Genomic DNA, 24381 nt, shown 5'->3' with positions numbered 1-24381 from the left:
CTAAAGCCACTATGCATTATTGAGATTTTATCAGTCTAATCAGAGGCCTGATTCTGCATAATGATTTTTGTGCTTCCCAAAGTCACAGGTTTCAAATAAACAGGTGATGACCTCCATGACTGCAATGCTACAATTCTGGATTGGACCCATAATGAAACAATTAGCATTAAAAAAAACAGCATAAAACTTGTGCTTATTAGGCTTCACCAGCCTTTCTCTGGGCTGTGTTGTTTAGAAACGATTTATAGGGAAGAAAAGAGGAAAGAACTGTTGGTGAAGTGAATGCAAACCGTTTCATGAGACAGGTAAGATTTGCGTGAGTGTACATCTATACAATCTAAATTCCTCGTGCTGCAGACAGCTGCCGTAGATATCTCTTATTTGGCACACAGGTGTATAAAAAAACACTTCAGGTAATCGAAATATTATGTAGACTATTAAGAGCCCGATCCAAAGCCTATCGATGCCAGCAGAAAAACCAAAGTGTCACATGCTATGTACGTTGAGTAGTCTGAACTGTAATACTAGAAGTACCTTATTTCCTTTGGAGAAGCCACAGACAACCCCAAAAGGCCATAAGAAACAAAATCCTTAAGAAACACTCAGGAGCAGCAATTTTTGGTGAAGAACACCACCAAACACTTATTTTCTTCTGAAAAATCAGAGCAGTCACTTTATTCATATGTGGAAACACAACCTCCCCACTCTGTTTAATGTCACAAAAATGCTAACTGCTTATGGGGGAAATATTAGATCAATGCTAAAAAACAGCTGGGAAAGACCAGGGGAAACATTGCACAAGATCTGCAAGTACTTTGTGGAATATTTAGTTGGCACTTTCCTGGAGTGTTTGTGAGCATTTTCTGATATTTCTGAAAGCATGCTGGGAAAAAGTTATGGGAAAATAACAGTCAAGTAGTAGAGCCATATGAAAAAAATCAACAACAAATAGTAATGAAAGAAGTTAATTTATCCCCTAGATAAATCAATGCTAAAGTAGAAATCGACTGTGTGCAATAGGATTTCTTCCTAGGAAAGCACAAGGCTAAGTTGCGTGTTGTTTCTATAATCAGTTCCCTTCACTACTACTCCCACCAAGTTGCTAGCTTCCAGCAGCAGATGAGAGAGGCATCAATGTGTCTACTTGTTTCAAGAAATCTGCCAGTCTCCTACCTTCCTCCCTCTTGGCCTATCATTAACTTAAATCAGCTTTTGTGGATTTTCAAGAATGCATGCACTGTTTTAATGAAAACAGCTGGTATTCTGTTGTGCAGAACCGAGTGGCATTTAAGCAATCTATATTCACTAGAGTTGTAGTTCTCTCCTCAGATCTTATCACTTGAGATATATTTCTTCACAATTTTAAGTAGGATTAAACACCCCTCTTGCCACGTCCTGCCTCATGTGGGACAGTCTTTCCAAAGAGGAGAAGCAGCTTCCCCCAACACAGCAGCTTCCCTAACACTGCACAACACAGCCTCCACACCTCTCCACTTTATACTCTTTTGAAGTTTTCTCCATAGGTTCATGACTTTTAAAGGTATGTCGACCATATCTTGCAGCCTCCTCTGCTCTACTTTTTCCGTGTCACTTCAACGTTGCCCTCCTGTGCAGAAACCTCAGTGTTTGAGAATAGACATAGTCTTTGTCATCATGACAGAATTGACTCTAGAGACCAAATTCTGCAAAACGCCACCAACAGTGTGCAGACACAGTTTGAGCATTAACATTTACCAGCCAAGGCCCCAGAAGGGTGTATATTCCAGTAAGAAGCCAACCCCTTGAGCAATATAAAAGGCCTGCCAAGGACAGCCAAGTAAAACCAGATGCTGTGAGTTGGAAAGACACAGAATGGTAGTCACACTGGTAGGCAGTGTGAGATGAGAAAATAAGGACAGGACAAGGAAATGAGTGGAGAAGTGAAAGAAGAAACAAAAGAAGAGCATCAGGGAGAGCACTGACACGGGCAGTATGAAAAAACATACGACTGGCTATGTAGGAAAGTAAAGTAAGGAAGACGTCAGTGCAAAAAAGAGAAAAATGGGGTTTAGGCATATATGACCAAACTACTGCTAACTGTAATACAGTTGGCTGCATCACAGGTACTTTAGTAACTGGGATCTGTTAGACAAGAATGAATGATCTCCAAATGTTTGGAAAAATACGGCAGTATGAATCACAGTATTTGACTATATTAAAAAAATAAACCTATGACCTTACCATTATTACCTAGTTTTACTTTTGCCATTAGCCTAAATGGTGCCATCCTATTTCAATCTGTTTGCCTTCAATAAATTCCTGATAACTGCATATGTGCTAATTTTACACAGTAGAGGTCAATACTGTACTTTTATATGATAACTGAGGCTAATACTGAGGGAATGGCAAATGTACAACTTAAACAAATTTCAGCAAATTGAAAGAGCTTTGCACACCTCCTGAAATAATTCCTAACAGCAGTTCAGCACACTAACCTTTGCCTTTAGAATTGCTATAGTCAGATAAATCATTTAACTCTACCATCAAGGCTGTTACCTTTGGCTTTTTCCATTACTTTCTGTCTTGTTATTCAATGACTTAAATCAGTCACTAGAGCCTACTTCATCAAGCTTCAATAATCTATAAAACAACAATCTATACAATGTTTTTCTCATGATTTTTCACCAGTCAGTGCAGTTTTCTTTACCAACATTACTGAATTTCTCTTTACATTGCAGGGGAAAAAAAAAGTAAACTTCCACAGTGGCTAATGAAAAAAGTATTGGAAGGCATAAAGCTATTGCAGAATAAACCCACATCTTTAGGCAATACCTGCCTTCAGAACCAAATAAATCAGTATTCAGAGACTGGGCTAAAGGGACAGGCTTTGGAGCTTGAGTTACTTGGAGCGGTAGCAGTACACATCCACTCTGACTGTATATAGCCAGAAACACAGTGCGGAGCCACCAGTGCCTCACATCTCAGGGTGACACAACCAGCCTGCTCTTCGCTACAGGTTTTATGACCAAAAAACAGACGGAATAGGAAAAGCACCTCCCATCCCCAACATACAGCTGTTTAAGTAGGAAGTGTCAGGAAGGTCCTTGCAGCAAATTTTTGAAGATGCAGGATGCTAGGTGCAGTTACAAGCCATAGCTCACAAATGGTAAGCAGGTTTTTGCATTGGCCTTAAGTACCCTAGGTGAAGTCTCCCTGACTTTATGGCACAAGGTCCTTTTACACAGAGCAGTTATTCTAACTGGAGCATGGAAAAATCTTGTAGTAATCTCTATAAATGCTGTCTAATGGAATATGAATTAGCAGAAGATGTAGGGTAGGTATGGGACCAAACTCACAATGTCTTCACTGTTAGAAAGCAATGTATGAGCACAGAGTGTAAGCCATCATATTGAAAACAATAATCTTCCTAAAATAGCCTGCAGGAGCAAACAGCTACAGAAAGGGATTTGTTACCAATAATAAAACACTCCGTATTAGTTACTAGTCAGATCTTCTCCTGATGTTTAGCAGGATTCTCAGCTTTGCAGTTTGGGAGAAAGCCTTGATCCTAAATTAATTACTAAGCTTTCAGCCTCCTAGTTTAGCTACACGGTGAAAAACATGAGATGCAGTGAAAGAGAAGGGAGAAGTGGAACTGCTATTCAAACCATTTTCACAATTTTACTGCCATTGCAATATCAACAGCAAATTTCACTGAGAAGTATAAAAGTGGTGCAACTTGATTAATTCTGGAGCTAGCCATGTCAACATATTTTTTGGAAAAGTCAGGGATATAACATTAAAGATTCCTGCACACCCCACCCCCCCAGCTCTTTTCCTGGAGGAAGGCTTGGTCCAAAGGAGCCACGCAGTGGCAGACCGGCATGCTTACTGCATGAACCTCAGCTCTGCTTCTGACACGTGTCTGGCGAGGCTGTCGCTAGCTGTTAGTTATCTTATCCTACTTCAGGCCCTGCAAATGTCTCTACTCCTTTATCTATACGCTAGGGTTTGGAACAAACTGTGAAGGACACTAACTAGTAAAAGTATGAAAAGCAAGTGAGAAACAGTGACCATAAATAGCGGAATTTGTGACCTTGTAGGTGTCCCCAACACCACTTAACCCAGATACAAATACAGCTCTCTGAGGACACAAACACATCACAGCTCCCACACAGGACCCGCATTGCTCTCCACAGAGGTCTCCTCACCTCCTAGAGGACGCAACCCGCTCCCTCTGGAGCCTCCGTTTGTTTCCTTCTCTTTTCTTTATGACACCCACAGCATTTCCTAGGACAGAAACCTCCACCCCCATCTCCATCCCCCTCTCTACCAAAGCAGCCAATCCTACTCACAGACATATGCCCTGGAGAGAGAAAACTAGCCATATGCTGAATATGGAGGGTGGTCCTCATTTCAAACTTGACTTACTTGGATTTCCACGCTGGTCCTCTGCTCTAAACCATCTTCTCTTCTCCAAAATCAGAAGCTGCAGCCTCATTAGTAAGTTCTCCTAAAAACCCAAACAAATAAAAACCAGTCACCTTCATGCTCTTGGTGACATGTCCTTTATATTATTAGACCTCATTGAAAAAGCTAAGATCAAAGACTGTCTTTGACAACAGTCCTTGTTTTGCTTTTAATTAAAATACAGCAAAGTGATGATAACAATACAGCTAATGCTAATTTTTCAGATAACATATTTTCCTTGTGTTTTTATGTGGCATCCTGGTTAACAAAATGTTTTCTTCTTCCAAACTTTCAGAATCAAAAATTTTATAAATTTCAATACAATGTTGAGAAACAAATTGTACAGAAAATTTACCCTTGCATTTAGAAAATGTAAAAAAACTGTGGATAATATTTCCTCATGATGAGCTGTTTCTAACTTTTTACAGTGACAACAAATTTGACATTTCAAGGACTTTTCCGAAAATCCTGCTTTTATTTTTTCAGTCGGATCTAGTATTTATATTAAAACCTGTTTTGCCAAGAGGCTCACATTCTGTCACTGACAAACATAGCAGAGACTGCCAAAATAAAAAGATACTACTTTTCTTCATTTTAGAACATTTGTCAAGGTTCAGAAGAGATCTTAGAAACACCAACTATACTTTTAAACTAAATGTCTAAAATATTAAGTACGTCCTGAAATTTCATCAATATTGCAAAACCACAAAGGGGGTGGTGGTGGTGGTGGTGGTGGTGAAAGCTGCCTAGATCAAGGCGTTTGAAAAACAAAAATAAGGCTAAAACTGAAACAGTTATGAACACTACACAAAATGTTTTTCATTAGAGCAAGATAGCCATGAATATTAATATTTAACTATGTAAACTGAATGGATCTGATGCAGCATCTTGTGCAGCAGGACTGCACTCAAGTTCTGTGGTGTTAAAAGCACAAATATGGATTTTAAAAGCTCCTGACACTCCACATCATTGCACAATTAGAAAGTTACATAAAACAGCCACAGCAGAGAGGCCTTGGAGGTCTCTGTACCTACTCAGCCATCACTCCTCAAGAAATTTAAAGCTCCTGAAGGACTCTGCTCATGCAAAGCTGATAAGTCTTCATAACTTCAAGTGTGTTCTTCTCTTTAAAGAGAAAAAAGCCCCAAACCTCTTCATGTTTAAAAAAAGGTACCTTTTGCTTCTTAACGTCAAAACTGGGTTTGTTCAATAGCTAGGATGTACCTTCTTTATTTTTCTAAACTGAGTGACCTGTCTCTATTTGGAATTGAGAGTAAATATTGATGCATATTAATGAGAAAAATAAAGGCTTGACCTAGTATAAACTTAGCATATGACTTATTAATCCACTGCCTTAATTCAACAGGGACTAAATTCTTAAGATCTTTGATCGTTAATATTAATCAAAACTTTAACTTGCATCAAGAGGTTTTCACACTGACTTAACAGTTCCCCGACTCTAGCACTTTCCTGGCAAACATGTCACTGATTTAAGATCCCTGAATACAAACATTAGGCTTTCAGGAATAGATCTGTAGCTGTATGCATACTTTGGATTTTCTGATGTGGGAAGTTTCCTACAGGCATCTTCACTTTCCATCCAATGTATATCTATCTGCTCTTTCAAGTTCATCATTTCTCTAAAATGTCACTATGACGTTATTGCACATCTCTGCACAGGCTGGGATAAACAGTTGCAATACACCAAGCAGAACACTGATGCAAAATCTTCCCACATGAAATGTTTCAGCACTTAAAGGATATAACTCTGGTAAGCTCTCGTTGAGCTCCCAGAGTGAAACGAAGAGCACACATACCAAAAAGCAATTCTCAACCTTTCCTATCAAAAGTCCAGACCACACGAGACGTTTTCAACCTGCATACCCAGTTTGATGCCCATCCTAGCCTGATCAAAGTAGGTTTTTTAAAAAAGGATTAAACTTATTTTTGTTACAGTATTTATAATCACCTACTTCAATTATTAAAGCTTTCCTAAAATTGCACACAACTTTTTTTTTTTTCAATTGGCACATTCCACACACTCATCGTATTTGCTTCTTCTCACCAGGCAAATTTTGTCACATCTCTGCTTTAAATTCACGAAGGCTTGTTACACCTCTCTACACACAGCTTCATTTTATCCCAACTCTCTTCCCAACAAGAAATAAGGAAACAACTCTGAAATCACTGCTTACTGTTTTAAGCACTGGGACCTTCTTTTAAAAAACTGGTGTTTTAGAACAATATAAATTCCACAAAAAAGCCAAGAGCACTGAAATGAAAAGGCTTTCTTAAGGCACCACCATTTCCCAACATACCTTGATTATTATTAAAAAAAAACAAAACAAAACAAAACAAAACCTCAATTGGGATCAAATTAAAGGTCATCAAGTTCAGAATCCTGTCTCTAAGAGAAATCAGCTGGGGATACTCATCTTGCAGAGATAATGGCACAGTTTGTTTGCAGTGATTCTCTCCCAGCTTCAGGCAATGAGTAATTTAGAAACTTCTAGAGACAGAGGTCAGTAGCAACAGCTGGACTTATCATCCAAAGATGCTCTGTGCCCTCCCTGAACCCATATATAGCTGTGGTCTCTACAACATCCTGCTGTAGTGCTCAGCAGGCAAAACAGGATTCTCTAAGTGTTTTGTTTCTATCTTGGAGTTCACCTGAGCCAGAATTTAAGTATTTTATTTTTTTTTACTTAATAGTCTGGGCTTTCCACTAGGCTTCTGTTTTTGAACAAAGGCATATGTTTTAAAAGGGATTTTTTTCCTTGGTTTATAAAAATGTGAACAGTGCTGTAAATACATAAGCAAGGCAACTGCTTACCTAACGAAACAGTAGATGATGACAAAAGCCTGCTTGTCAAATACACCTTGTACAAGTATTAAAAACTGTTTATTTTGGAAACAGTACAAAAGCATCCTGAGATAAAGCAGTGTTGCTGATGTGGAAAAAAACAGTAACATTCCACATCATTCACAATCATCCTGACAGTATGAAAGGTGAATTACTTTCCATTCCTGTTCTTGAAAACAGTATTATTTTTCACATTTTAAAAGAAAAGAGTTGGACTTCAAGGCTTTCAGAAATGCTTCTATGTGAATGCACAGTCACAGGTAAAGTTTCACCTCTTCTTTTATGGTGCCATATAGCCAATTAAGGGCAATCCAAAGACTCAGATTTGTCAGCTAAATACAATCCCAAACACCTACCCGTGCAAAATGCCACATTTGTGAGTACTGTCTGACAGGTCTGCAACATCCATGTGCGTGGAGAATGGGGAAAAGATGCTCAGTAATTTGTGTTCACTGAGCATTCTCCATTCTCTGAAACATGGGCTGACCTCCACTATTACTAAATTCATCGAACACGCTCCTACAGAATATGCCTCTAAATTATGGCTTGCATTTTATGTCCCACCCATTACCATTGAGTTAATTACAGTCTGGATTTAAACATTATCATTAGTTACAACATGTAAGATGTGTGAAAGGGAATTAGGCATATATAATGTCAGTTCTCTCTCTCTAAATTGTTTAACTAAGGGAGGAAATGACAAAGAAATTATATAGTACAGAATGTGGTGTCTGCATCATAATTTGATACCTACTGCATGTTTTTATATTGCTGAGAAAATTTAAAGATGCAGTGTTTGTGGCCATAGGACTGGATACTGAATGCTTGCTGGGACACAGCCTCCACCGACGTTTGGAATCCTTGTGCAGTTTCAGGCAAGCAGTGGTCAGGTCTGGGCCTCAGTCTCGTAACGCACATCACAGACTTACAGCAACTGCTCACTAAAACCGGCTCCAGTACCAACTAAAGAACAGCCCAGGAAAAGCAGAAATCAATTTCTAGCACTCAGCTGAAGACTTACTGAATTACAACGGGCACTTCTATTAGCCCGCCTTTCATTAAGCCCCGTCTGAAAACACGGCTAATTCTCCTTTACCACAAAGAGGATTGTTCATAATAAAATGTGTAATAAACAACTTCAAGACTCTCAAACATTGTGGTGGTAAACTAATGTAACTATTCAGACAAAGAGCACTCAACACAGTTGACTAATCACATTTCCTAAAAAGCCCCAGAAATAAGAACATTATTTTATATTTTCTCTATCCATATTGATACAGGAATGTATACTTACAGCCAAAACTCTTGTGAACCTTGCCTCTCAATTATTTGTAAGTAGAACATAAGCTTTACTATGCGTTACATGAAGAGATGAGGAGAACAAAGCCCGTTACGAAATAGGCTCAAATGATGACACTCCTTCAAGTACGTGTCTGAAAAGAGCTAGATTTCTGGGGCAGTGAAATAACTCTTAAGCAACTACATAAAAATATGTATGGAACGTCAAGAAAGGATGTTCATGTGCTATCTTTTATTTCTTGCTTAAATGTTTCTACTGAAACAGAGGGATTTGATTTGGATTTTTGATGCAGCTTGTCCTGTTGCTAATACACAATTTACTTAAAGCATCCATTTTAATATTTTATCGACCTTCTACTCATACATGTAAACCCCTGAAATCCTAGCTCAACTGCCAAGCCAGAGCCTAATCTTTTGCAAAATATTTAATATAAATGTCATATAAACCATTATCATTATGGACTGTCTACTGTGGTTGATACGGACTATGCTCCACCATTACAAGACTGACATTTTATTTGGTCCATGTTGGCCAGCTCTTTGGTGTGTCTTCTATTAACGCAAACTTCTGTCTCTATCAGCAGTAAAAACAAGGGATTGAGGCAAATGTAATTGAATTTTAATGACAGGAGCTACACATATAGATAAAGAAAAACATGTAGAACATACATAGTATGAGAAAGGTTATAAAATGTCATAGAACACAGAATCTTTCCAATGTATAACTCTACAGCGCTTCAGTGCTTGGCAATGAATAAAATGTTGATAAGATCTTGACATTTTAGATACATTTTAAATATACTGCATGTATCCTAAATACACTAAACATACTTTAAATATTCTCAGAACCACTGTTTCAGTTTCCAAAAAGCTCCAATTCATGAACTAAGTGCATGAGGAAGACAATGTTACATTGGACGTGTCCTATTAACCTTAGAGGGTTTCCCAGAATCAAGTAAGGCAGAAGAATGACACAGATGATTGCCATAGAGAGGGCTTCGACTCTTTCTCTGCGTTACCTAATGGTTTCTATGTTTTTAAAAGCTAACTGATAAAAAAAAAAAGAAATAAAAAGAACCAGAATCTTCTTGCAAAGATCTCATAATCGTAAAATAATGCTAAACTTTATGAACAAAAGGCAAATGAAGAAGTACTTCAAATCAAACTGCATTTGATTTTATGTGAGTTTGGAAACTTCACAGCAGCAGAAAAACCTCAGCAGACTGAATGAAACATACTGCAAAAACCTGTGAGAGTTGCCACTGTGTCTGTGCTACATCCCAAAGTACAAACGGACATGCCCTCACCCTTCTTATGACAGGATAAGGAAAGTTAAATGACAGAGCTCTTAATAGTCCAGTAAGGGTCCCAACCCAGTACACTACCTCTGATGATGAGAGAACTGACTAAATAAAAATTACCTTCCTCAGCTGTGGCAATGTAATTTCAGCCCTGGTGGCAATACGCTGGAAACCAAACCTCTTTTCAGTTTCAGACCTCAGGCTTCGAAAATAACATTAAAGGCTCATGTTGAGAGGCTGCTTTTTAAACATTTTTTTCAAGGGAGAACTGAAATAGAAGTATCTCCAGTAGAGAAAGCTCCATTTGTGCCTTCTTGTGTAGATAATAGCAGCAGGGAGAGGGGAACTTCAATTCCCTGTCAGCACTCTGAACTGTAGTCTCAATCCAAGACCACAGTGGCCTTCAAACGTTTTAATGTAGAAATAAAGCATCTATTCCTACATAAATGTCACGTTAAAGTATATCACAGAATTCTGCACACCATCTGCCCAGCCATGACTCCAAATGAAAATGTTATTCAAGTTCTTGCCTATATTTTCCATCCAAATATTTGTATAGTTTCAAATAGCCTAAGGAACCTGGTACTGACGTCATTCTTGCTGAAATCCATAAAAGCTCTGCCTCTGGCTTTGACAGGAATGGCCTTGAGCATCCTGTAGCGACAACTTTGAAATACTAAACCAGAACTTCCACTTCTATCGTTGAAGGAAGTAATGTATTTCTATTGCTGTTTACAACCATCCTGAATTCATGAGGCACTTCATAAACTCATGTAAAGAAGGTCGTAAGGCGGTGGTCACATGGGGCACTAATTTAGAGCAATTATCTTAAAACAGACTATTCAGAAATAGTTGCATGTATGGATTTCCCCATCAGACAAGGTCCGATACAGCAGCTGCCACAATGAACACCAATTCTCAAGTCACTCATTTGTACTACCTGCATCCCCAGACCACGTACTCTAAAGTTTTATTTCAGATAAAATGCCCACAGAAAAGACTAGATGCCGTGATTAGTAACAGCTATCCAAGCTTTTGTGACAAACTGCAAAACAACGGTGTCCTACTAGCAAAGTCTACCAACATTACAGGCGAAGCATGGAGAATCAGCAGCTTGCACAGCGGGCGGTCCAGGTGGTTGGAGGAAGGAGAGAGATGTGGCATTGCAGCAAGAGCGGTAAGAGAGAGGAGGAGAGGAACCCTGAGGAGGCAGAGATGAGAAAGAGGAGGAAGAGGAAAAAGGCAGTGAAGCACAAGAAGAATGGGATTCTCTACTACAGATCAAATAGAATAATCAGAAAGTCGGTAATACACATTAGTTAAACTTTATCTCCATGGCCCTGGACTGCACAAGACCTTCAGATGGAGCTAACAGAAAACCTGCATGCACAGTCCTATATTGCTTACTTATTTTTAAACAGAACAAATCTGTAAAAAATTCCTTTAGCTAGGTATATAACCCTAAATATGTGATGCACACTTTCTTTAGTAGGGCAGCGTATACAGCCAAAAGCAACCTTAAGCTTTATGGAATGTTAATAATCAGAATGAAATGAGTGCTACAGATGGAATTCATATTTGAAAAGTGAAAACCCTTCATAGTAAAAACTACTTGCCTGAGACTGCATTGGGAACATAGTTGTGTAACCGCTAGTCCGTTACTTTCTAAAGGTCACTTACAGACAAATCATCATCCCAGACATTCAGAAAATCATTTTACTATGATACAATAGGCATATACTAAATAAAGGTCATTTCAAACTGAAGTTTCTAGTTGGGCTTCTACTTCGCCATAAAGCAAAACACATTAAAAGAACAATTGAGCTGGTATGTGGCTTTAGCGCATGTGAGAATTCTGCTCCACCATCCACAATGAACAAAGCTGTTCTCTTTTATTGCTTTTTTCAGTGCTTGAATATCTGCCTTGTAAGAGAAATTGGTTTTGCCTAATGCTGTGTCTGGTACTTCAGGTGTGGTCTGGCTAGCTTTTTATAGCATATTCTGGAGTGCTTTTAAATCATCGCCAGGCAGAAACAGATATCAAAAGCGGTAACCTTTTCTGATCCCCCCCACTTACATCCAAGTGGCATTAATGGGACATTAATAGGCTATGCAAACACAGAAAAAATGTATCCCTTTTCCGTAAGGCTTGGAGCAGCACTGCCAGGCTGCTCTGCACTTTTCCTCACCGTTCGTGTAAGGCCGTCCCACCGAAGCACTGCTCAGTCCAAGCCCGAAGCAGCTCGACTAGAGCTGACCCTGGCGGCTGCTTCGCACCGCACCCTCTCCCAGCGTCCCCGACTGCTGCCAACAGCCCCGCCACCCTGCGCTGGGCCAGCCGCCCGCTCGGCACCAGCAGCACCTAAAACTGATGGATTCACACTCCTCCTCCCTCGCCTAGTCCTACCTTGTCACACCGCACCGGGCCCCAGCCTCTGCCCGCACCACCTCCCGCCCCCCACCCTCACCTCCTGCTCCCCTCCTCTCCCACCGCTTCCCCACGGCCGCCCCCTCTGTCCTGCCCTCCTGTCCCGCACCGCGCCTCCTGTCGTGCAGCACACCGCGCCTGTCCCGCACCTCTCCCGTCCCGCACCCCTCCCGTCCCTAACCGCACCCTCCCGTCCCTAACCTCACCCTCCCGTCCCGCACCCCTCCCGTCCCTAACCGCACCCTCCCGTCCCGCACCCCTCCTGTCCCGCACCCCTCCCGTCCCGCACCCCTCCCGTCCCTAACCTCACCCTCCCGTCCCGCACCCCGCGCCCTGCACCCCTCCCCGTCCTGCCCCTCACGGCACCCCCTGTCTGTCACCGCCCCCCGTCCCCCCCGCCCGGGCCCCCCCCCTCACACCTCGCCCGCCGCCCCGCTCCCGCCCCTCGCCCCATCCCGAGGCTCCCGGTTACCTGCCACCGCCCGCTGCGTGCGTGGGTGTGTGCCCGGCCGGAGCCCACGGCCACCCCCCCACCCCACCCCCCGCACAGAGCCCCCCCCTTGTCCCCGGGCCGCGGACCCGCGGGGGGACCCCCGGGGCGGGGCGGGCCGGGGCGGGGCGGGCCGCGCGCGGCGGCGCTGTGCGCAGGCGGCGGCGGGAGAGCGGCCCCGGCGGCGCGCGGGGCGGCGGGGCCGGCGGCAGCGGCGGGACCGGGCCGGGCGCCCCGGGACACAGCGGCCGCGGCGGCTTCCCGGCGCCCTGCGGCTCGCGCGGGGGCCGCGGTCCCTCCCGGGCGGCGGCGACGGCAGCTCCCGAGACTTATTTATTACCGGGTTTTGCCTCCCCGTCCCGTCCCCGCGCTTCGGTTGCGTTGGCTGGGCTTTTGCTATTATTTTTGTAATCATTTCTACCCACGCCCGCCTTTTTTTTTTTTTTTTTTTCTTTTTCCTTTGCTTCTGGCAAAGCGGCGGGAGGATGGGGTTCGAGCTGGACCGCTTCAGCGGGGACGTGGATCCCGACTTCAAATGCAATCTCTGCAACAAAGTTCTGGAGGACCCGCTGACCACCCCCTGCGGCCACGTCTTCTGCGCCGGCTGCGTGCTGCCCTGGGTGGTGCAGCAGGGCAGCTGCCCCGTCAACTGCCAGCGCATCTCCACCAAGGAGCTCAACCACGTCCTGCCCCTCAAGAGCCTCATCCTCAAGCTGGACATCAAGTGCGACAACCACGCGCGGGGCTGCGAGGCGGTGGTGCCGCTGCAGCACCTGGGCGAGCACGCCGAGACCTGCGACTTCTCCCCCGCCAAGTGCCGCAACCGCGGCTGCCGCCAGGTGCTCAACCTGCGCGACGTGGAGGCGCACATGCGGGAGCGCTGCGAGGCGCGGCCCGCCGGGCTCTGCGAGCAGGGCTGCGGCCTGATGCTGACCCACGGCGAGCGGCGGGCCGGCGGGCACGGCTGCCTGCGCGCCCTGCGGGCCCACGGAGCCGCGCTGCAGGCGCGGGCGGCGGCGCTGGAGAAGGCGCTGAAGAAGGAGGCGCTGCGCGCCGGCAAGCGGGAGCAGTCACTGCTGTCGCGACTGGCGGCGGCGCAGCTGGAGCTGCAGGTGACGGCGCTGCGGTACCAGAAGCGCTTCACGCAGTACAGCGCCCGCCTCGACGCCCTGGCCCGCGCCCGCGCCGCCTCCCCCGGCAAGGTAAGGGGGGCCCGGCGGCGGCCCTGCGCGCTGCCCGCCCGCGGAGAGGGAGGGGGGTGCCCCGGGCAGCGGGGGGACGGCGGGGGCCGCTCGGGGGCCGCGTTCCCGCGTGGGGCTGGGGGGGCCCCGCGGGGGAGGGGAGCCCCGCCCGGCCCTGTGCGCGGGTCCGGCCCGCGGAGCCCCCCCCGCCCCCTGTGAAAGAGCTGAGCTGTGGGCTCTCATAGCCGCGACGTACCGGCTTCCATATGGATGTGTTTTCTGATGTGACCATCGCTGATATCTGGACCCCATATGGCAATTCGCACATCAAAATACCAAGGTCACAGTAGTATTATGCTTTTCTTCATTCTCTTCCCGAAGAAAACTCTAAACAGCAAAACTGGAATTTCCAGGGCTGCGAATGGTATTAAACCACCAGAAATCGACTCCCAGGAGTAACACAAAGCGGAGTGAATTGGAAGAGGCTGTTGCGACCCAATGCTTTCCAGACCCTTAGCTCACCTAGCATCCCAGAATATGGCTTCCTACAAAACACAGCCTTGAGGATTAACTATTACGGAATTCGGACACCTTGCCAGCTATTTCATGATCTGAAGCCCTAACATCCATGTCCAAATACAAGACAGCCGCTGTGCACTTGTGTTTCTTTTTTCACAGGGTCACGCAGAGTTCTTTAAAAGCTGAGTTTAGGAGGAGAGAAATTAACTTGACTTTAGCCTTTCAGAATTAGACCGTTTATAAAATGACCAGAATCAAAAGCCAGAGCTACAACAATCCCTAAGTTTTAATTAGAATGAGGCTCCCCAGTGAGGGATGCCAGAAAAGCCAATTATCTTTTAAATGAAGATATTCAGAGTCCTCCCTATGACCTGGAATGTGCTACCACAGACACAGCAGTATTAAACTGTTCAGAACTGTCAAACATCTGTATTCACACCTTTGGTAATGTTGAGGCTCTAAAAGCTGTGTAAAGGAAACAAAACTTCATGGTAGAGTCTCTTTTTCTCCCTCCCCCGCCTTGATTTTTTCTTTCTCTTTAGACATCCAGGGCAGAACAACCCAGCATGTTTTGCTAACTCAAACCAGAAATAATATTGTAATGCTAAATGTACTGTTTTAACTTCTGGCAATACTAGGTGGGTGCTGGTTAAAATCTTAGTAAAACTGTTAAAAATAAATCAGGGGTTCACATTCATGTCAAGATTGGGGACAGTTCTCCCCTGTCTCCTCCCTTTCTTACAGCCGCTGGACTTTGCAGTGGCACGCTACAGAGCTTTCTGCTCCCACAGCTTAGCGCACAGCTGCCCCCGCTCCCTCCTGCACTGCTGACTCCGTACGGTCCTGCTGTCGGAAATCATGGCACTGAATCTCTGCCTCCACGTCTCTGATCTGAACCTGAAAGCACACCTTTATTCTCTTGCTGCCCCTCCTTCATTTCTTTGTGGCTAGTGTGGATAATGTCACTTTTGCATTATTTAGCTCCGTAACATCTCGCAAGGTGCTATTAGTGTGAAAGGTGCTACCTCAGATAGATGTAAATGTCCATGGTACATAGTTTCCAGCAATACTTTTTATCAAATTTATGGATACAGCTGGCTGAGACAACTGTGCTCGTTTTCAGCCGTATTACAAAAGGCTGTTATACAATTTTCTGAAGCAGCGCCTAATCTGAAGAAAGCTGGAAGGTGTCGTGTCACCACAGACTTGTGGTCTAGCGGTCAATCAATTACATGTCTTTCACAGCATTTTGGGCAGCTTTCCAATACTAACAGCTTTAGTCTGCCCAGCTCCCAAAGAAGTACAATCAGGAAACTTGCATCTTTGTGCACTAGAGAGTTTTTTAAAAGACCCATGGTAATCACCTAGTGCAGGGGATGCTTTACCAATTTTGGGCTATGGCATGCTTCCAGGTTTTTACTCTGGGGTTATTTTCTCAGAGACGCTAGCGTAGCCTGTGCAGTGCACGATGCAGATTGTAACACTCAGCAGGGCACGCATACTTGCCTAAGGATTAGGTCCCTGAACACAGGGATTACGTGCACGATAATGTGGAATAACTGATTTCAATTTCAGAAGCAATTGCGTATTCAAAGCATGCAGCGCCTTTGCTATAGTTATTTAATTATGATCATTATTCATATTTCATGTATTTTTTATAAGATGCAATTGTTTGGTCTGTGTTAAAACACCAGCAGGCCTGGCACTAACAAACCGGGTTCATAGGTTAGATGTGGCAATTGCAAAACTTACAGTAAGATGTTCTGACTCCTCAGTAGATGAAGAAGAAGGATCTTCTGATGGATCTCCCTGCCTGATGGTTGCTTGTTGCTACAGATGTAGGACCAATCTAGAATAAATCAGATGATGTATCCTCTAGTCAAAAGAGAAGAAATGCCCACGTACAGTTCTGTTTAAATGCTTAATTAAAGGAGAGGTACAATGTTGAGGGACATTAGGCCATTCATGAAGGACTCAAATCTGTGGTCTTTTGGCAGGGTCAGGCTTTTTCAGCAGCTGTGGAGACCCAGGTCTGGGTTTGCCTTAGCATAGACTTCCTTTGTGATACTGCATGAATAGCACAGCTTTCCTGCACTTCAATCTCCCAGTTCTGAAGTGAATTTTATAACACTGCCATAACTATCTTTAGAGAAGACATACACAAAATACATATTTTACACACACACTCATCTGTAAATGTCTCACCATTTAGTAAGTCCCTTAAAGAGATAGATGTGCCTTAAGTGACTCCAGTTGTGTTTTCCATGTGTATTCCCTGCCACTGAGGGAGCATTTTAATTTTACTGTGTATTTACTGGATGTCTGATCTGTGCTCATTCCAAAAGGCAAATCTGAAGGTTTATTCGGAAAACAACTATTCCTTGGTGGGAAGAGGTGAGGCTTATTGTGGACGAGCTTGAAGAGGGAGTGGTAGGGAAGATGGTGTGTCTTACTCAAAATTAGTATTTCCTTTGATCAGACATGTCAGTCCTGAAACAGCGAAGCCTAAATAATCAAGAAAAACCTCATACTGTTCAAGTAGTGCTTAATTCTTGCTGAAACGTACCGCTGTTCACAACTATTGATAAGCGGAACTGGTCATTCCTTTGTGTACACAACCATCAAAGTCCTTTGGGAAGAACTGAGCGGCGAGAATCGGCAGCAGCCCGCAGCGGGTGCCCTTCTGCTGTCCTGATGACTGAAGGCACGGGCGGGCTTTCAGTAAATGCATGAGACATACAGGAACCAGTTGATGATCTGGTATTTAGGACCTCAAGTTTAATACCTCTTTGGAGGCGGTAACACAAGTTTTAATTCTATAAAATCCAGATGAAGTCCTTTAAAACAAGATGATATTTTTTTCTCAGACCGTCCCCAAGCAGGATCCACTGGGCTGGTCCTGGCAGCCCTCTCACTCGTAAACGAGGAGCTGAAGTGCCTCCTGTAATGAAGACAGACCTTCGTAGCCACAGCACTACCAAAGAAATTAGAGTCTTCCAATATCTAAAGGGAAAGGCAGTCTATTAGCTCCACATTACTCAGCTGGGAAGTACAGTAATTTCAAGAATTACGTTTAAGAGTTCTGTTCAGCTGTGGGAATACAACATGCCAGGAACCATCAGGTCTGCTGCCGAACCAGATGACGGGGCAGAGCTGGATGCTGGCCACCGCATTTCCAGTTACCTCACTGTTTAATGATTGTTTCGCTGGAACGTGAGACATGTTTGAGGGGAAGAGAAAGGCAGAGCCCTGGAAAAATCATTTGCATTGTGGCTTCCTCATGAAGCGAAGAAGATTGTTAAAGAAATTAAGGTTTGAGATGGGAATCTGCAGAAGTAGCCAAGTGTTAAGGCAAGGCGCTGGTGCCGGGGCGGTTCAGCACAGGTGGGAGGATTAGCGCTCTGCAGTGGCATGTGGGTTGTGCTCTGTAACATGACTCTGCTGCCGCAGAGGAGATGGAGACAGGATACAAATCCATCAGAACTGGCTGGAAAGCTTCTTCAAAACCCCCGTGGACAGTTTTCAGGGGTACCTACAGAAACTGCATTGAGTTTTTTTTCACCCCACAACTTTTGACTCATTCAAACCCACCCGCTGCAGTACTTGCTCTGCTGAGTATAAAAGCATCAAATCGTAGCCACATAAGGAGGCTTTAATGAAAACATTCAACTTTAATTAGTGAAAGTGTCTTGAGAGCAATGTCGTAATTGTTTCTTGATTGTTCTAATTGATTTGCCTTCTTAAAAAGGCATAACGGGGGAAGTAAACAGTGGCGCTAGCATGTCCTTGTCTTTCAAATCCTGAGTCATCAGTCCCTGAAAGTGGTCTCACAGGACGGGAAATGTGTTCCTTGAAATCCTGCATGAGGTCTGGGTCTGAAGACTTGCAGGGAAATAGCCTTTACTTCATTTATCAATCCTCTTCTGGGTACCTGATGCTTGCTGATGCTGGGTGTAGTCAACCTCAAAATCAGTCAGAGCTTACTCATGTTTCTCTGTATCAAGACCAAGTCTATTTATTATTTGACCTGCAGGAAAGACAACGATTGCAAACTGACATGAAAACTGTAAACCAAATTTTCAGGTGCAGTACATTGGTGCAGCTCCCCTGCGGCAGTGGAGATCTGAGCATGTGGTCAGTGGAGCTCTGCCAATTTACGCTGGCAGGGAATTGGGTTTTGTTATCATCCTCCAATCTGTAGGAGTAATTCAGTAATCCAGGATTACTTTGACATTTTTTATGAGTTTAATAGACATTAATATTTGATTGACAACTTCAAATTGACATGTTGGAAGAAAAATGCACAAACAGAAACCAGCTGCCCTGAATTATAATGTAACTGTTGTAATTTTTGTCATTAATTGGTTATGAAAACCAGACTTGTAAGACAACTTCCTCAAATTTTGGTGTTCGTAACTTTTTCACCCTGTACTTGAAACAAAGGAAAAGATCTTGGAGGTAGCAAGGTTCCTATATATCTGTAGATGCACAACATACCGACCCTATTCTGATTTCTAAACCAAAAAATAGTTATTCAAATGGGTTCTGTGGCTGCTGTGGTCTGTTGTGTAGTATTGTAGCATTGTGCTGTTAACAACAGCCACTTGATTGAGACTGAAGTTAGTACATTGCGAGGATTCAGTAGTCTTCAACGGTACATGCACTTACATTTTGTCTTAATGAAAGTTAGTGGACATAAGTAGCATCACTGTGTCGTGAAGGACATTTCACATGAGCTTGTATCTGTAGTTAGGAGCAAGCTGGGGCAAGAGGGCAGGGTAATAGATCATGTTTACACAGCCCCCTAAATACTACGGGTCGATCCAGTCTATTTTTGTTACACATTTTTTGTCAAATCAGAGAACTGTTCACTGCAGGATGTCATATTTTAGGGAATTAACGTAATGATTTTCAACGATGGAAGATTTCTGTTTTGCTAGTGTTAAAATTCCAAAGAAAAAAATTATTCATGGCAGGCGCTGTGAATAGCAATTGGCATCCCAGGCCTTTCGCAGAATTTGTAGCAGTTTTGTTTAATGCTGTTTTCTAAAACTGACCAGGGAATTTCTGTTGTATAACTCCTTCTGTTTGATACTGTTTAAAACAAGGTCCTGTAGCTAGCACTCGAGAGAAACAACATAAAAATGCAGTCCTAAGATTCAGTCACCCTCAAGTACTGGGAAAGTCAAGAATTTGACTACTGGAAACACCAAGTATTTTACATAACACATCACGTATGACTGGGTCAAGTAGTTGCAGGAACCAGTATTACACATAAATCTTCTGTTGCTGTTAAAGTGTCTCACTGTAGATCTCAATAAAAAATATGGATAAATCTTGCAGGGTGGGTTTCGCAGAGAAGTGCTGCTGGAGAAGCATGGGGTGGCTGGAGTGCGGCGGCTGGGAGCTGCTGACTTTGCTCCTACAAGGTTGTTCTAAACATTTCTCTCTACACAGGGTGGGGAAAGATAAGAAATCAACCCAACAGCCCCGGGTAGAAGTATTACCTTCCCTCCTTACCAATACATGCAAATGTTTTGAACATGTTTATCTGTTCTTTGTAGGGTGAAGAAACGAAAGCACTGACTCTCATCCTTCATCGTGACTCTGGCTCTCTTGGATTTAATATTATTGGTGGCCGACCGTGCGTGGTATGTTAATTGTTAAAATATGTTTGCCCTTTCCAGTTGGGAAAAGCATGTAGGTCAACACTTGGAGGAAGAATGCTGCTGACAAGCATTTGGTTCTCTTGGGATTCTTTCAGAGCAAATCTTATAGCCCGATTTGCATTGGATGTCTATTAACTACACTGTTTTTTCCCTCACAACACATTTATTCTTGCATATTGTCACAGCTAGCAACACTAATACTGTGCAGCGTCACTCCCAAAATGGTGAAACCTACCGTATCTCTTTCTCCGACCACACTGCTTTGAAGATGTTGTATGAGTTTAGGGCGCACAGCTTTAGGCCCTTTACAGTTCATTAAGAAAACATTATTTACTCTCCTTTCCACCAGAGATTAAGCAACCCTCTGTGCAGGTGAAGGGATGTAACTTAAACAACCTACTTTGAATTCTATGATTTCAGCAGATGTTTCCTGCACCGTACACACACTAATGTATTCTTTCTGGATGGTTGTTGGCTGGAGCTGCTGCATGTGACTTTAATTAGATCAAGGAGTGGATTATACCTTGTCCTAGTAATTTAGAAAGTATTCAGAACTACTTTTTGGCCGCTCTGAAATCTGACATTAATCACAATTTATTCCTATTAAATTCACTTGAAAGTTTTTCTTTCTTCATAGTTAGTTTTTCAATTTTCTGAGGCACTGTTCTGCACTGGTAGAAGCTGGTGACACAACACACAGGAATATGAAAACACCTTGTTAGGTACAAGTTATTTTTCATGGTTTTATTTTTAAGCCTCCAGAGGAAGAGCTGTGCAATTAACAATAAAAATTCACTGTTGTCTTACGTTTGATGTGCAAGCAGGCTGCAGTCTCACTGGATTTTACATTAAGGATAATTATAATGACAATTACTACTGAGCTGGCCTAAGTCAGAGAAAATATATGATCGTGCAACTAATGTACATAATGGAATTCCATTCCTGGCTGTTTAATTTTTATAAATGGGAATACCAGGTGTTCTCATTAGCACAAAGTAATTCCATACTAAGATATCTGTAAGAATATTTCTTTCAAATTACGTGCACTGTTGTGGCATGGACAAGTTTTTGGCTGAGGGCAAATTAGAGTTAGTTCAAGGTACAATAATGTATTTTTCTTTTCATCCTCTAAAGGACAATCAAGATAGTTCATCTAGTGAAGGAATTTTTGTATCGAAAATAGTTGACACGGGGCCTGCTGCTAAGGAAGGAGGGTTACAAATTCATGACAGGATTATTGAGGTATGTGAATACACTATCTTTTAATACTGCGTGTTCCATCTCAGGTCTTCAAATGGCATGATATTTAGGAGAAATGTGCCGCGGCAAACGCTGTCTAGAAGACATGTCTATTAAAATATGCTTGACTTGGTTCAGTGCTGACCTTCATGGCTTTAGGTATAGTTCTTACCTAAATATAGAAACCAGATTATGGATGGTATGTGCATGTCCTGACTTTCTGAGGAGCTAGCATCTATTTGGTATGCCGTAGATATTTCTTCTTCAAGCTATTGGAAACTTGAAAGTTATTTAGTTAAAACCATATGTGAAATACCTGTGGTGTAAACCATGATTTTATTTTCCTTGGTATGTAAGACCAAGTTTTGAACAGTTAGAAAAAATTCTGCTCTGCAATTTCTGTATGGTTTATTATAAACCTAAGTCACTCCCTTAATGTTGTTTGTAAGTTCTTGTATTACTCAGATTGCAGTCTGAATTTCTTCTCATTTTGCCAAAGTCTTGACCTCAATAAAAAGTCCTTCCTGTGAAGGAGATGGTTGCTTAAAATGTTTCTCGCAATTTGCAGTGAGCAGATTTCTTTTTGGGGGGAAGAGAAGGAGAAAAAGATTAGTTTTCATGAAACAAAATGCAGCTGATTGTGAGTCAGTTCCCATTGTTTAGAATTTTACAGTTAAGAAAAAGTATTCTTCACTGTCTTATTTTTGTAAGCTGGAGCAACTTTGAGAGTCTATTGTTCAAAAAGATAAGTGTGGTGTTTGTTGCCAAGGATATCATGGAACAGCCAGTTTCTCTAAGTAATGGAATTCCATTGCTCTTATGTTTTGCAAATGAGCAATAAACAGCTGTTAAGGATTTTCTGTTGGCAGGGGACAATGTGTATTTGCTATTTTCTGTACTGTTATGGTAAATTGTATTCACAATTTAGTAAGGATATAAAATATTAATTAAGTTTCTTCATATGAGAAAGAATGGAGCCACAGTAGCAGAACTATAAAAAGATAAGAGGCTGAGCTGTGAAATGATCTAGAGTTGCTTAAGCTATATATATGATGTAACGTAATTGCAAAAAGGTCTGGACAATTTTTTGAGAACTATGCAATTTTGTTTGAACTGAAAATTTTCCCATAAGCTTGTACTTCCCCAAAGCATATTTGAAAAGCTGACATCCGTTTCTGAAGTAGTATGTAGCCACATAAACCAAACAACTGTATGAAAACCAAAACTTGGGAAAATGAAGTACTCGTTAGGAAATGTCCTTGTGTCTCCATGCAAGCCTGGTTCAGGCTCCTCGAGTGTAAGCACTGGATCTTCGCCTGTAATTGCAGTCACGTGGCATTTGTCTGTACAAGTCACCCTCGCTCACGGCACAGGGGACAAGGACAGCTAACCTCCATGGGCTCTGCAGCATCTGCTGTCTTACAAGGGACCTCCTTCCTTACTGCTTTTTTTTTCCTCCTCCTTTCACTTTTGTGTGCTCCCTCCTTGCTACTTCATTTCTCCACCAGTTTAGCAGTTGGCAAGGTTAGCGCAGGCCAGGCTGAACAGCTAAACGCTGTTATGCTGGATGCACAAGGAACCTGAGAAGAACCCGGCGGGAGGACAGGCTGGCTGAGCTTTCCTGCTGTGCTTCTTGGCTGTGTCCCCTCCCTGTGTGAAGTCATGCCTATGGGAGCAGCGTTTGTGCAGGGTCTTTTCCACAGTTCAAGTTACATTTTCACACAAGAGACAACCCCGGAATAAAGACATTAACGCCATTTGTTGTATTTATAATGCACCAAGGGTAGCAGGAACCCATGTGTTGACAACTCTTGTTGTGCTGACCACAAACTCATATTCACTCTTCTCACCTCTAAATATATACAAAATGCCGATGAAAATTTAGCACATTGTTTCCCCAGAGTTGTCTTTGGGCGCCTCCACATCAGCATCTGAGTTTGCATTAGGAGTGTCCTGTTGAAGCGAGTCTCTGAATGGTGCCCAGCTGATGCGGTTTGATTCCCACTGTGGAGTAGTCTCCGAGTGTGCTAACTGGATTTTTTTTTGTTTGTTTAAAATTAATTCATTTAATGCACCCCAGACACTACAGGAATCCATCCACTGAACTAGAGTCGAATATTCTGATACAGATCCTCAAAATACATGTAGTGTGGACATTACCTCCTGAAAGCAAATGTCTCATTCTGCATTCTGTGCAATTTATATTTAGTGTGCTATACCTAACCCTAGTCTGAGTTGAGGGAAAAATGGGATACCTCCTGTATCAAGGCATCTAAATGAGCTTTATCATACTAATATCCAGTTGTCTTAGATAATTGAAATATCCTATAAATTATCTAGATAAAAATTAGGAAATGTCTAGTGATAATGTCCTTCTAAGAGGCAAATTTTTTTATAAGCTTCACACTGCCAAAGTTGTGATTTGGTAGTTTGGCCGAAAAGTCATTTACAGACTTAGCTGTAAGTGGCAGGACACAGCTGGAACTTGGAATAGAGAGTAGGGCATCCTAGTGGGCCACGTTTGCCTTCAAAAGTGTGAGAGATAGTAAGTTAACTATCTAGAACTGTATTTAGCTGTCTAGAACTCTGACTCGTTCATTCAGTATTAAGGTTTTATGTGTCACCAGCGTGATTTTAAATAGACTCTTTCACAAAGAACTCTTTATTCCAATATAAACTGCTGAGCATAAATCTCCAAAATTAATTCTAGCATCCATCACAGAGAATTTACAATGAAATAAAACATGAATTATTTGATTTCCTTTTGGAAGATGGTCCTTTGCTTGGATCTTCAGGTGGATGCATTCTGAAGCACACATAAGAGTGTAATTTCTCATTTTCAGAACTGTCACATTTCTAATTACTCAGCAGGGATTAGGCAGTGTAAGATACAGATACATACATAATACTGTTTATAGCTGATAGCAAGTGCATTATTGTATT

At 42.8% G+C, this 24381-nt stretch overlaps 1 protein-coding gene and 1 long non-coding RNA gene across 11 annotated transcripts in view; one reads left to right on the top strand and one right to left on the bottom strand.

Annotated features, from left to right (window-relative positions):
• LOC308063058 overlaps window positions 1-12895 on the bottom strand; it is a 236952-nt gene extending 224057 nt beyond the window's left edge. For 5 of the 10 annotated variants that reach the window (XR_013927828.1, XR_013927829.1, XR_013927830.1 and 2 more), the window contains exons 1-2: window positions 8067-12444; window positions 4411-4492 (exon numbers count right to left, since the gene is read on the bottom strand). This is a non-coding gene — a long non-coding RNA (uncharacterized lncRNA). Of the gene's footprint in view, window positions 1-4410; window positions 4493-8066; window positions 12445-12812 lie in introns of those variants that run through there. The other 5 variants (XR_013927835.1, XR_013927836.1, XR_013927827.1 and 2 more) reach the window with 4 other exon arrangements.
• A 135-nt stretch (window positions 12896-13030) lies between these two features.
• Window positions 13031-24381, top strand: part of PDZRN3 (PDZ domain containing ring finger 3) — a 147583-nt gene continuing 136232 nt past the window's right edge. The window contains exons 1-3 of the mRNA XM_080385499.1: window positions 13031-14032; window positions 20095-20181; window positions 21334-21441. Of these exons, the coding sequence (XP_080241625.1) occupies window positions 13316-14032; window positions 20095-20181; window positions 21334-21441 (912 nt within the window). The 5' untranslated portion in view covers window positions 13031-13315. The remainder of the gene's footprint in view (window positions 14033-20094; window positions 20182-21333; window positions 21442-24381) is intronic.

Source organism: Falco punctatus, assembly GCF_963210335.1.
Source record: "Falco punctatus genome assembly, chromosome: 4".
Lineage (NCBI taxonomy): Eukaryota > Metazoa > Chordata > Aves > Falconiformes > Falconidae > Falco > Falco punctatus.
The sequence above is the reverse complement of the archived record's forward strand: the minus strand, read 5'-3'. Positions and strand labels throughout refer to the sequence as shown.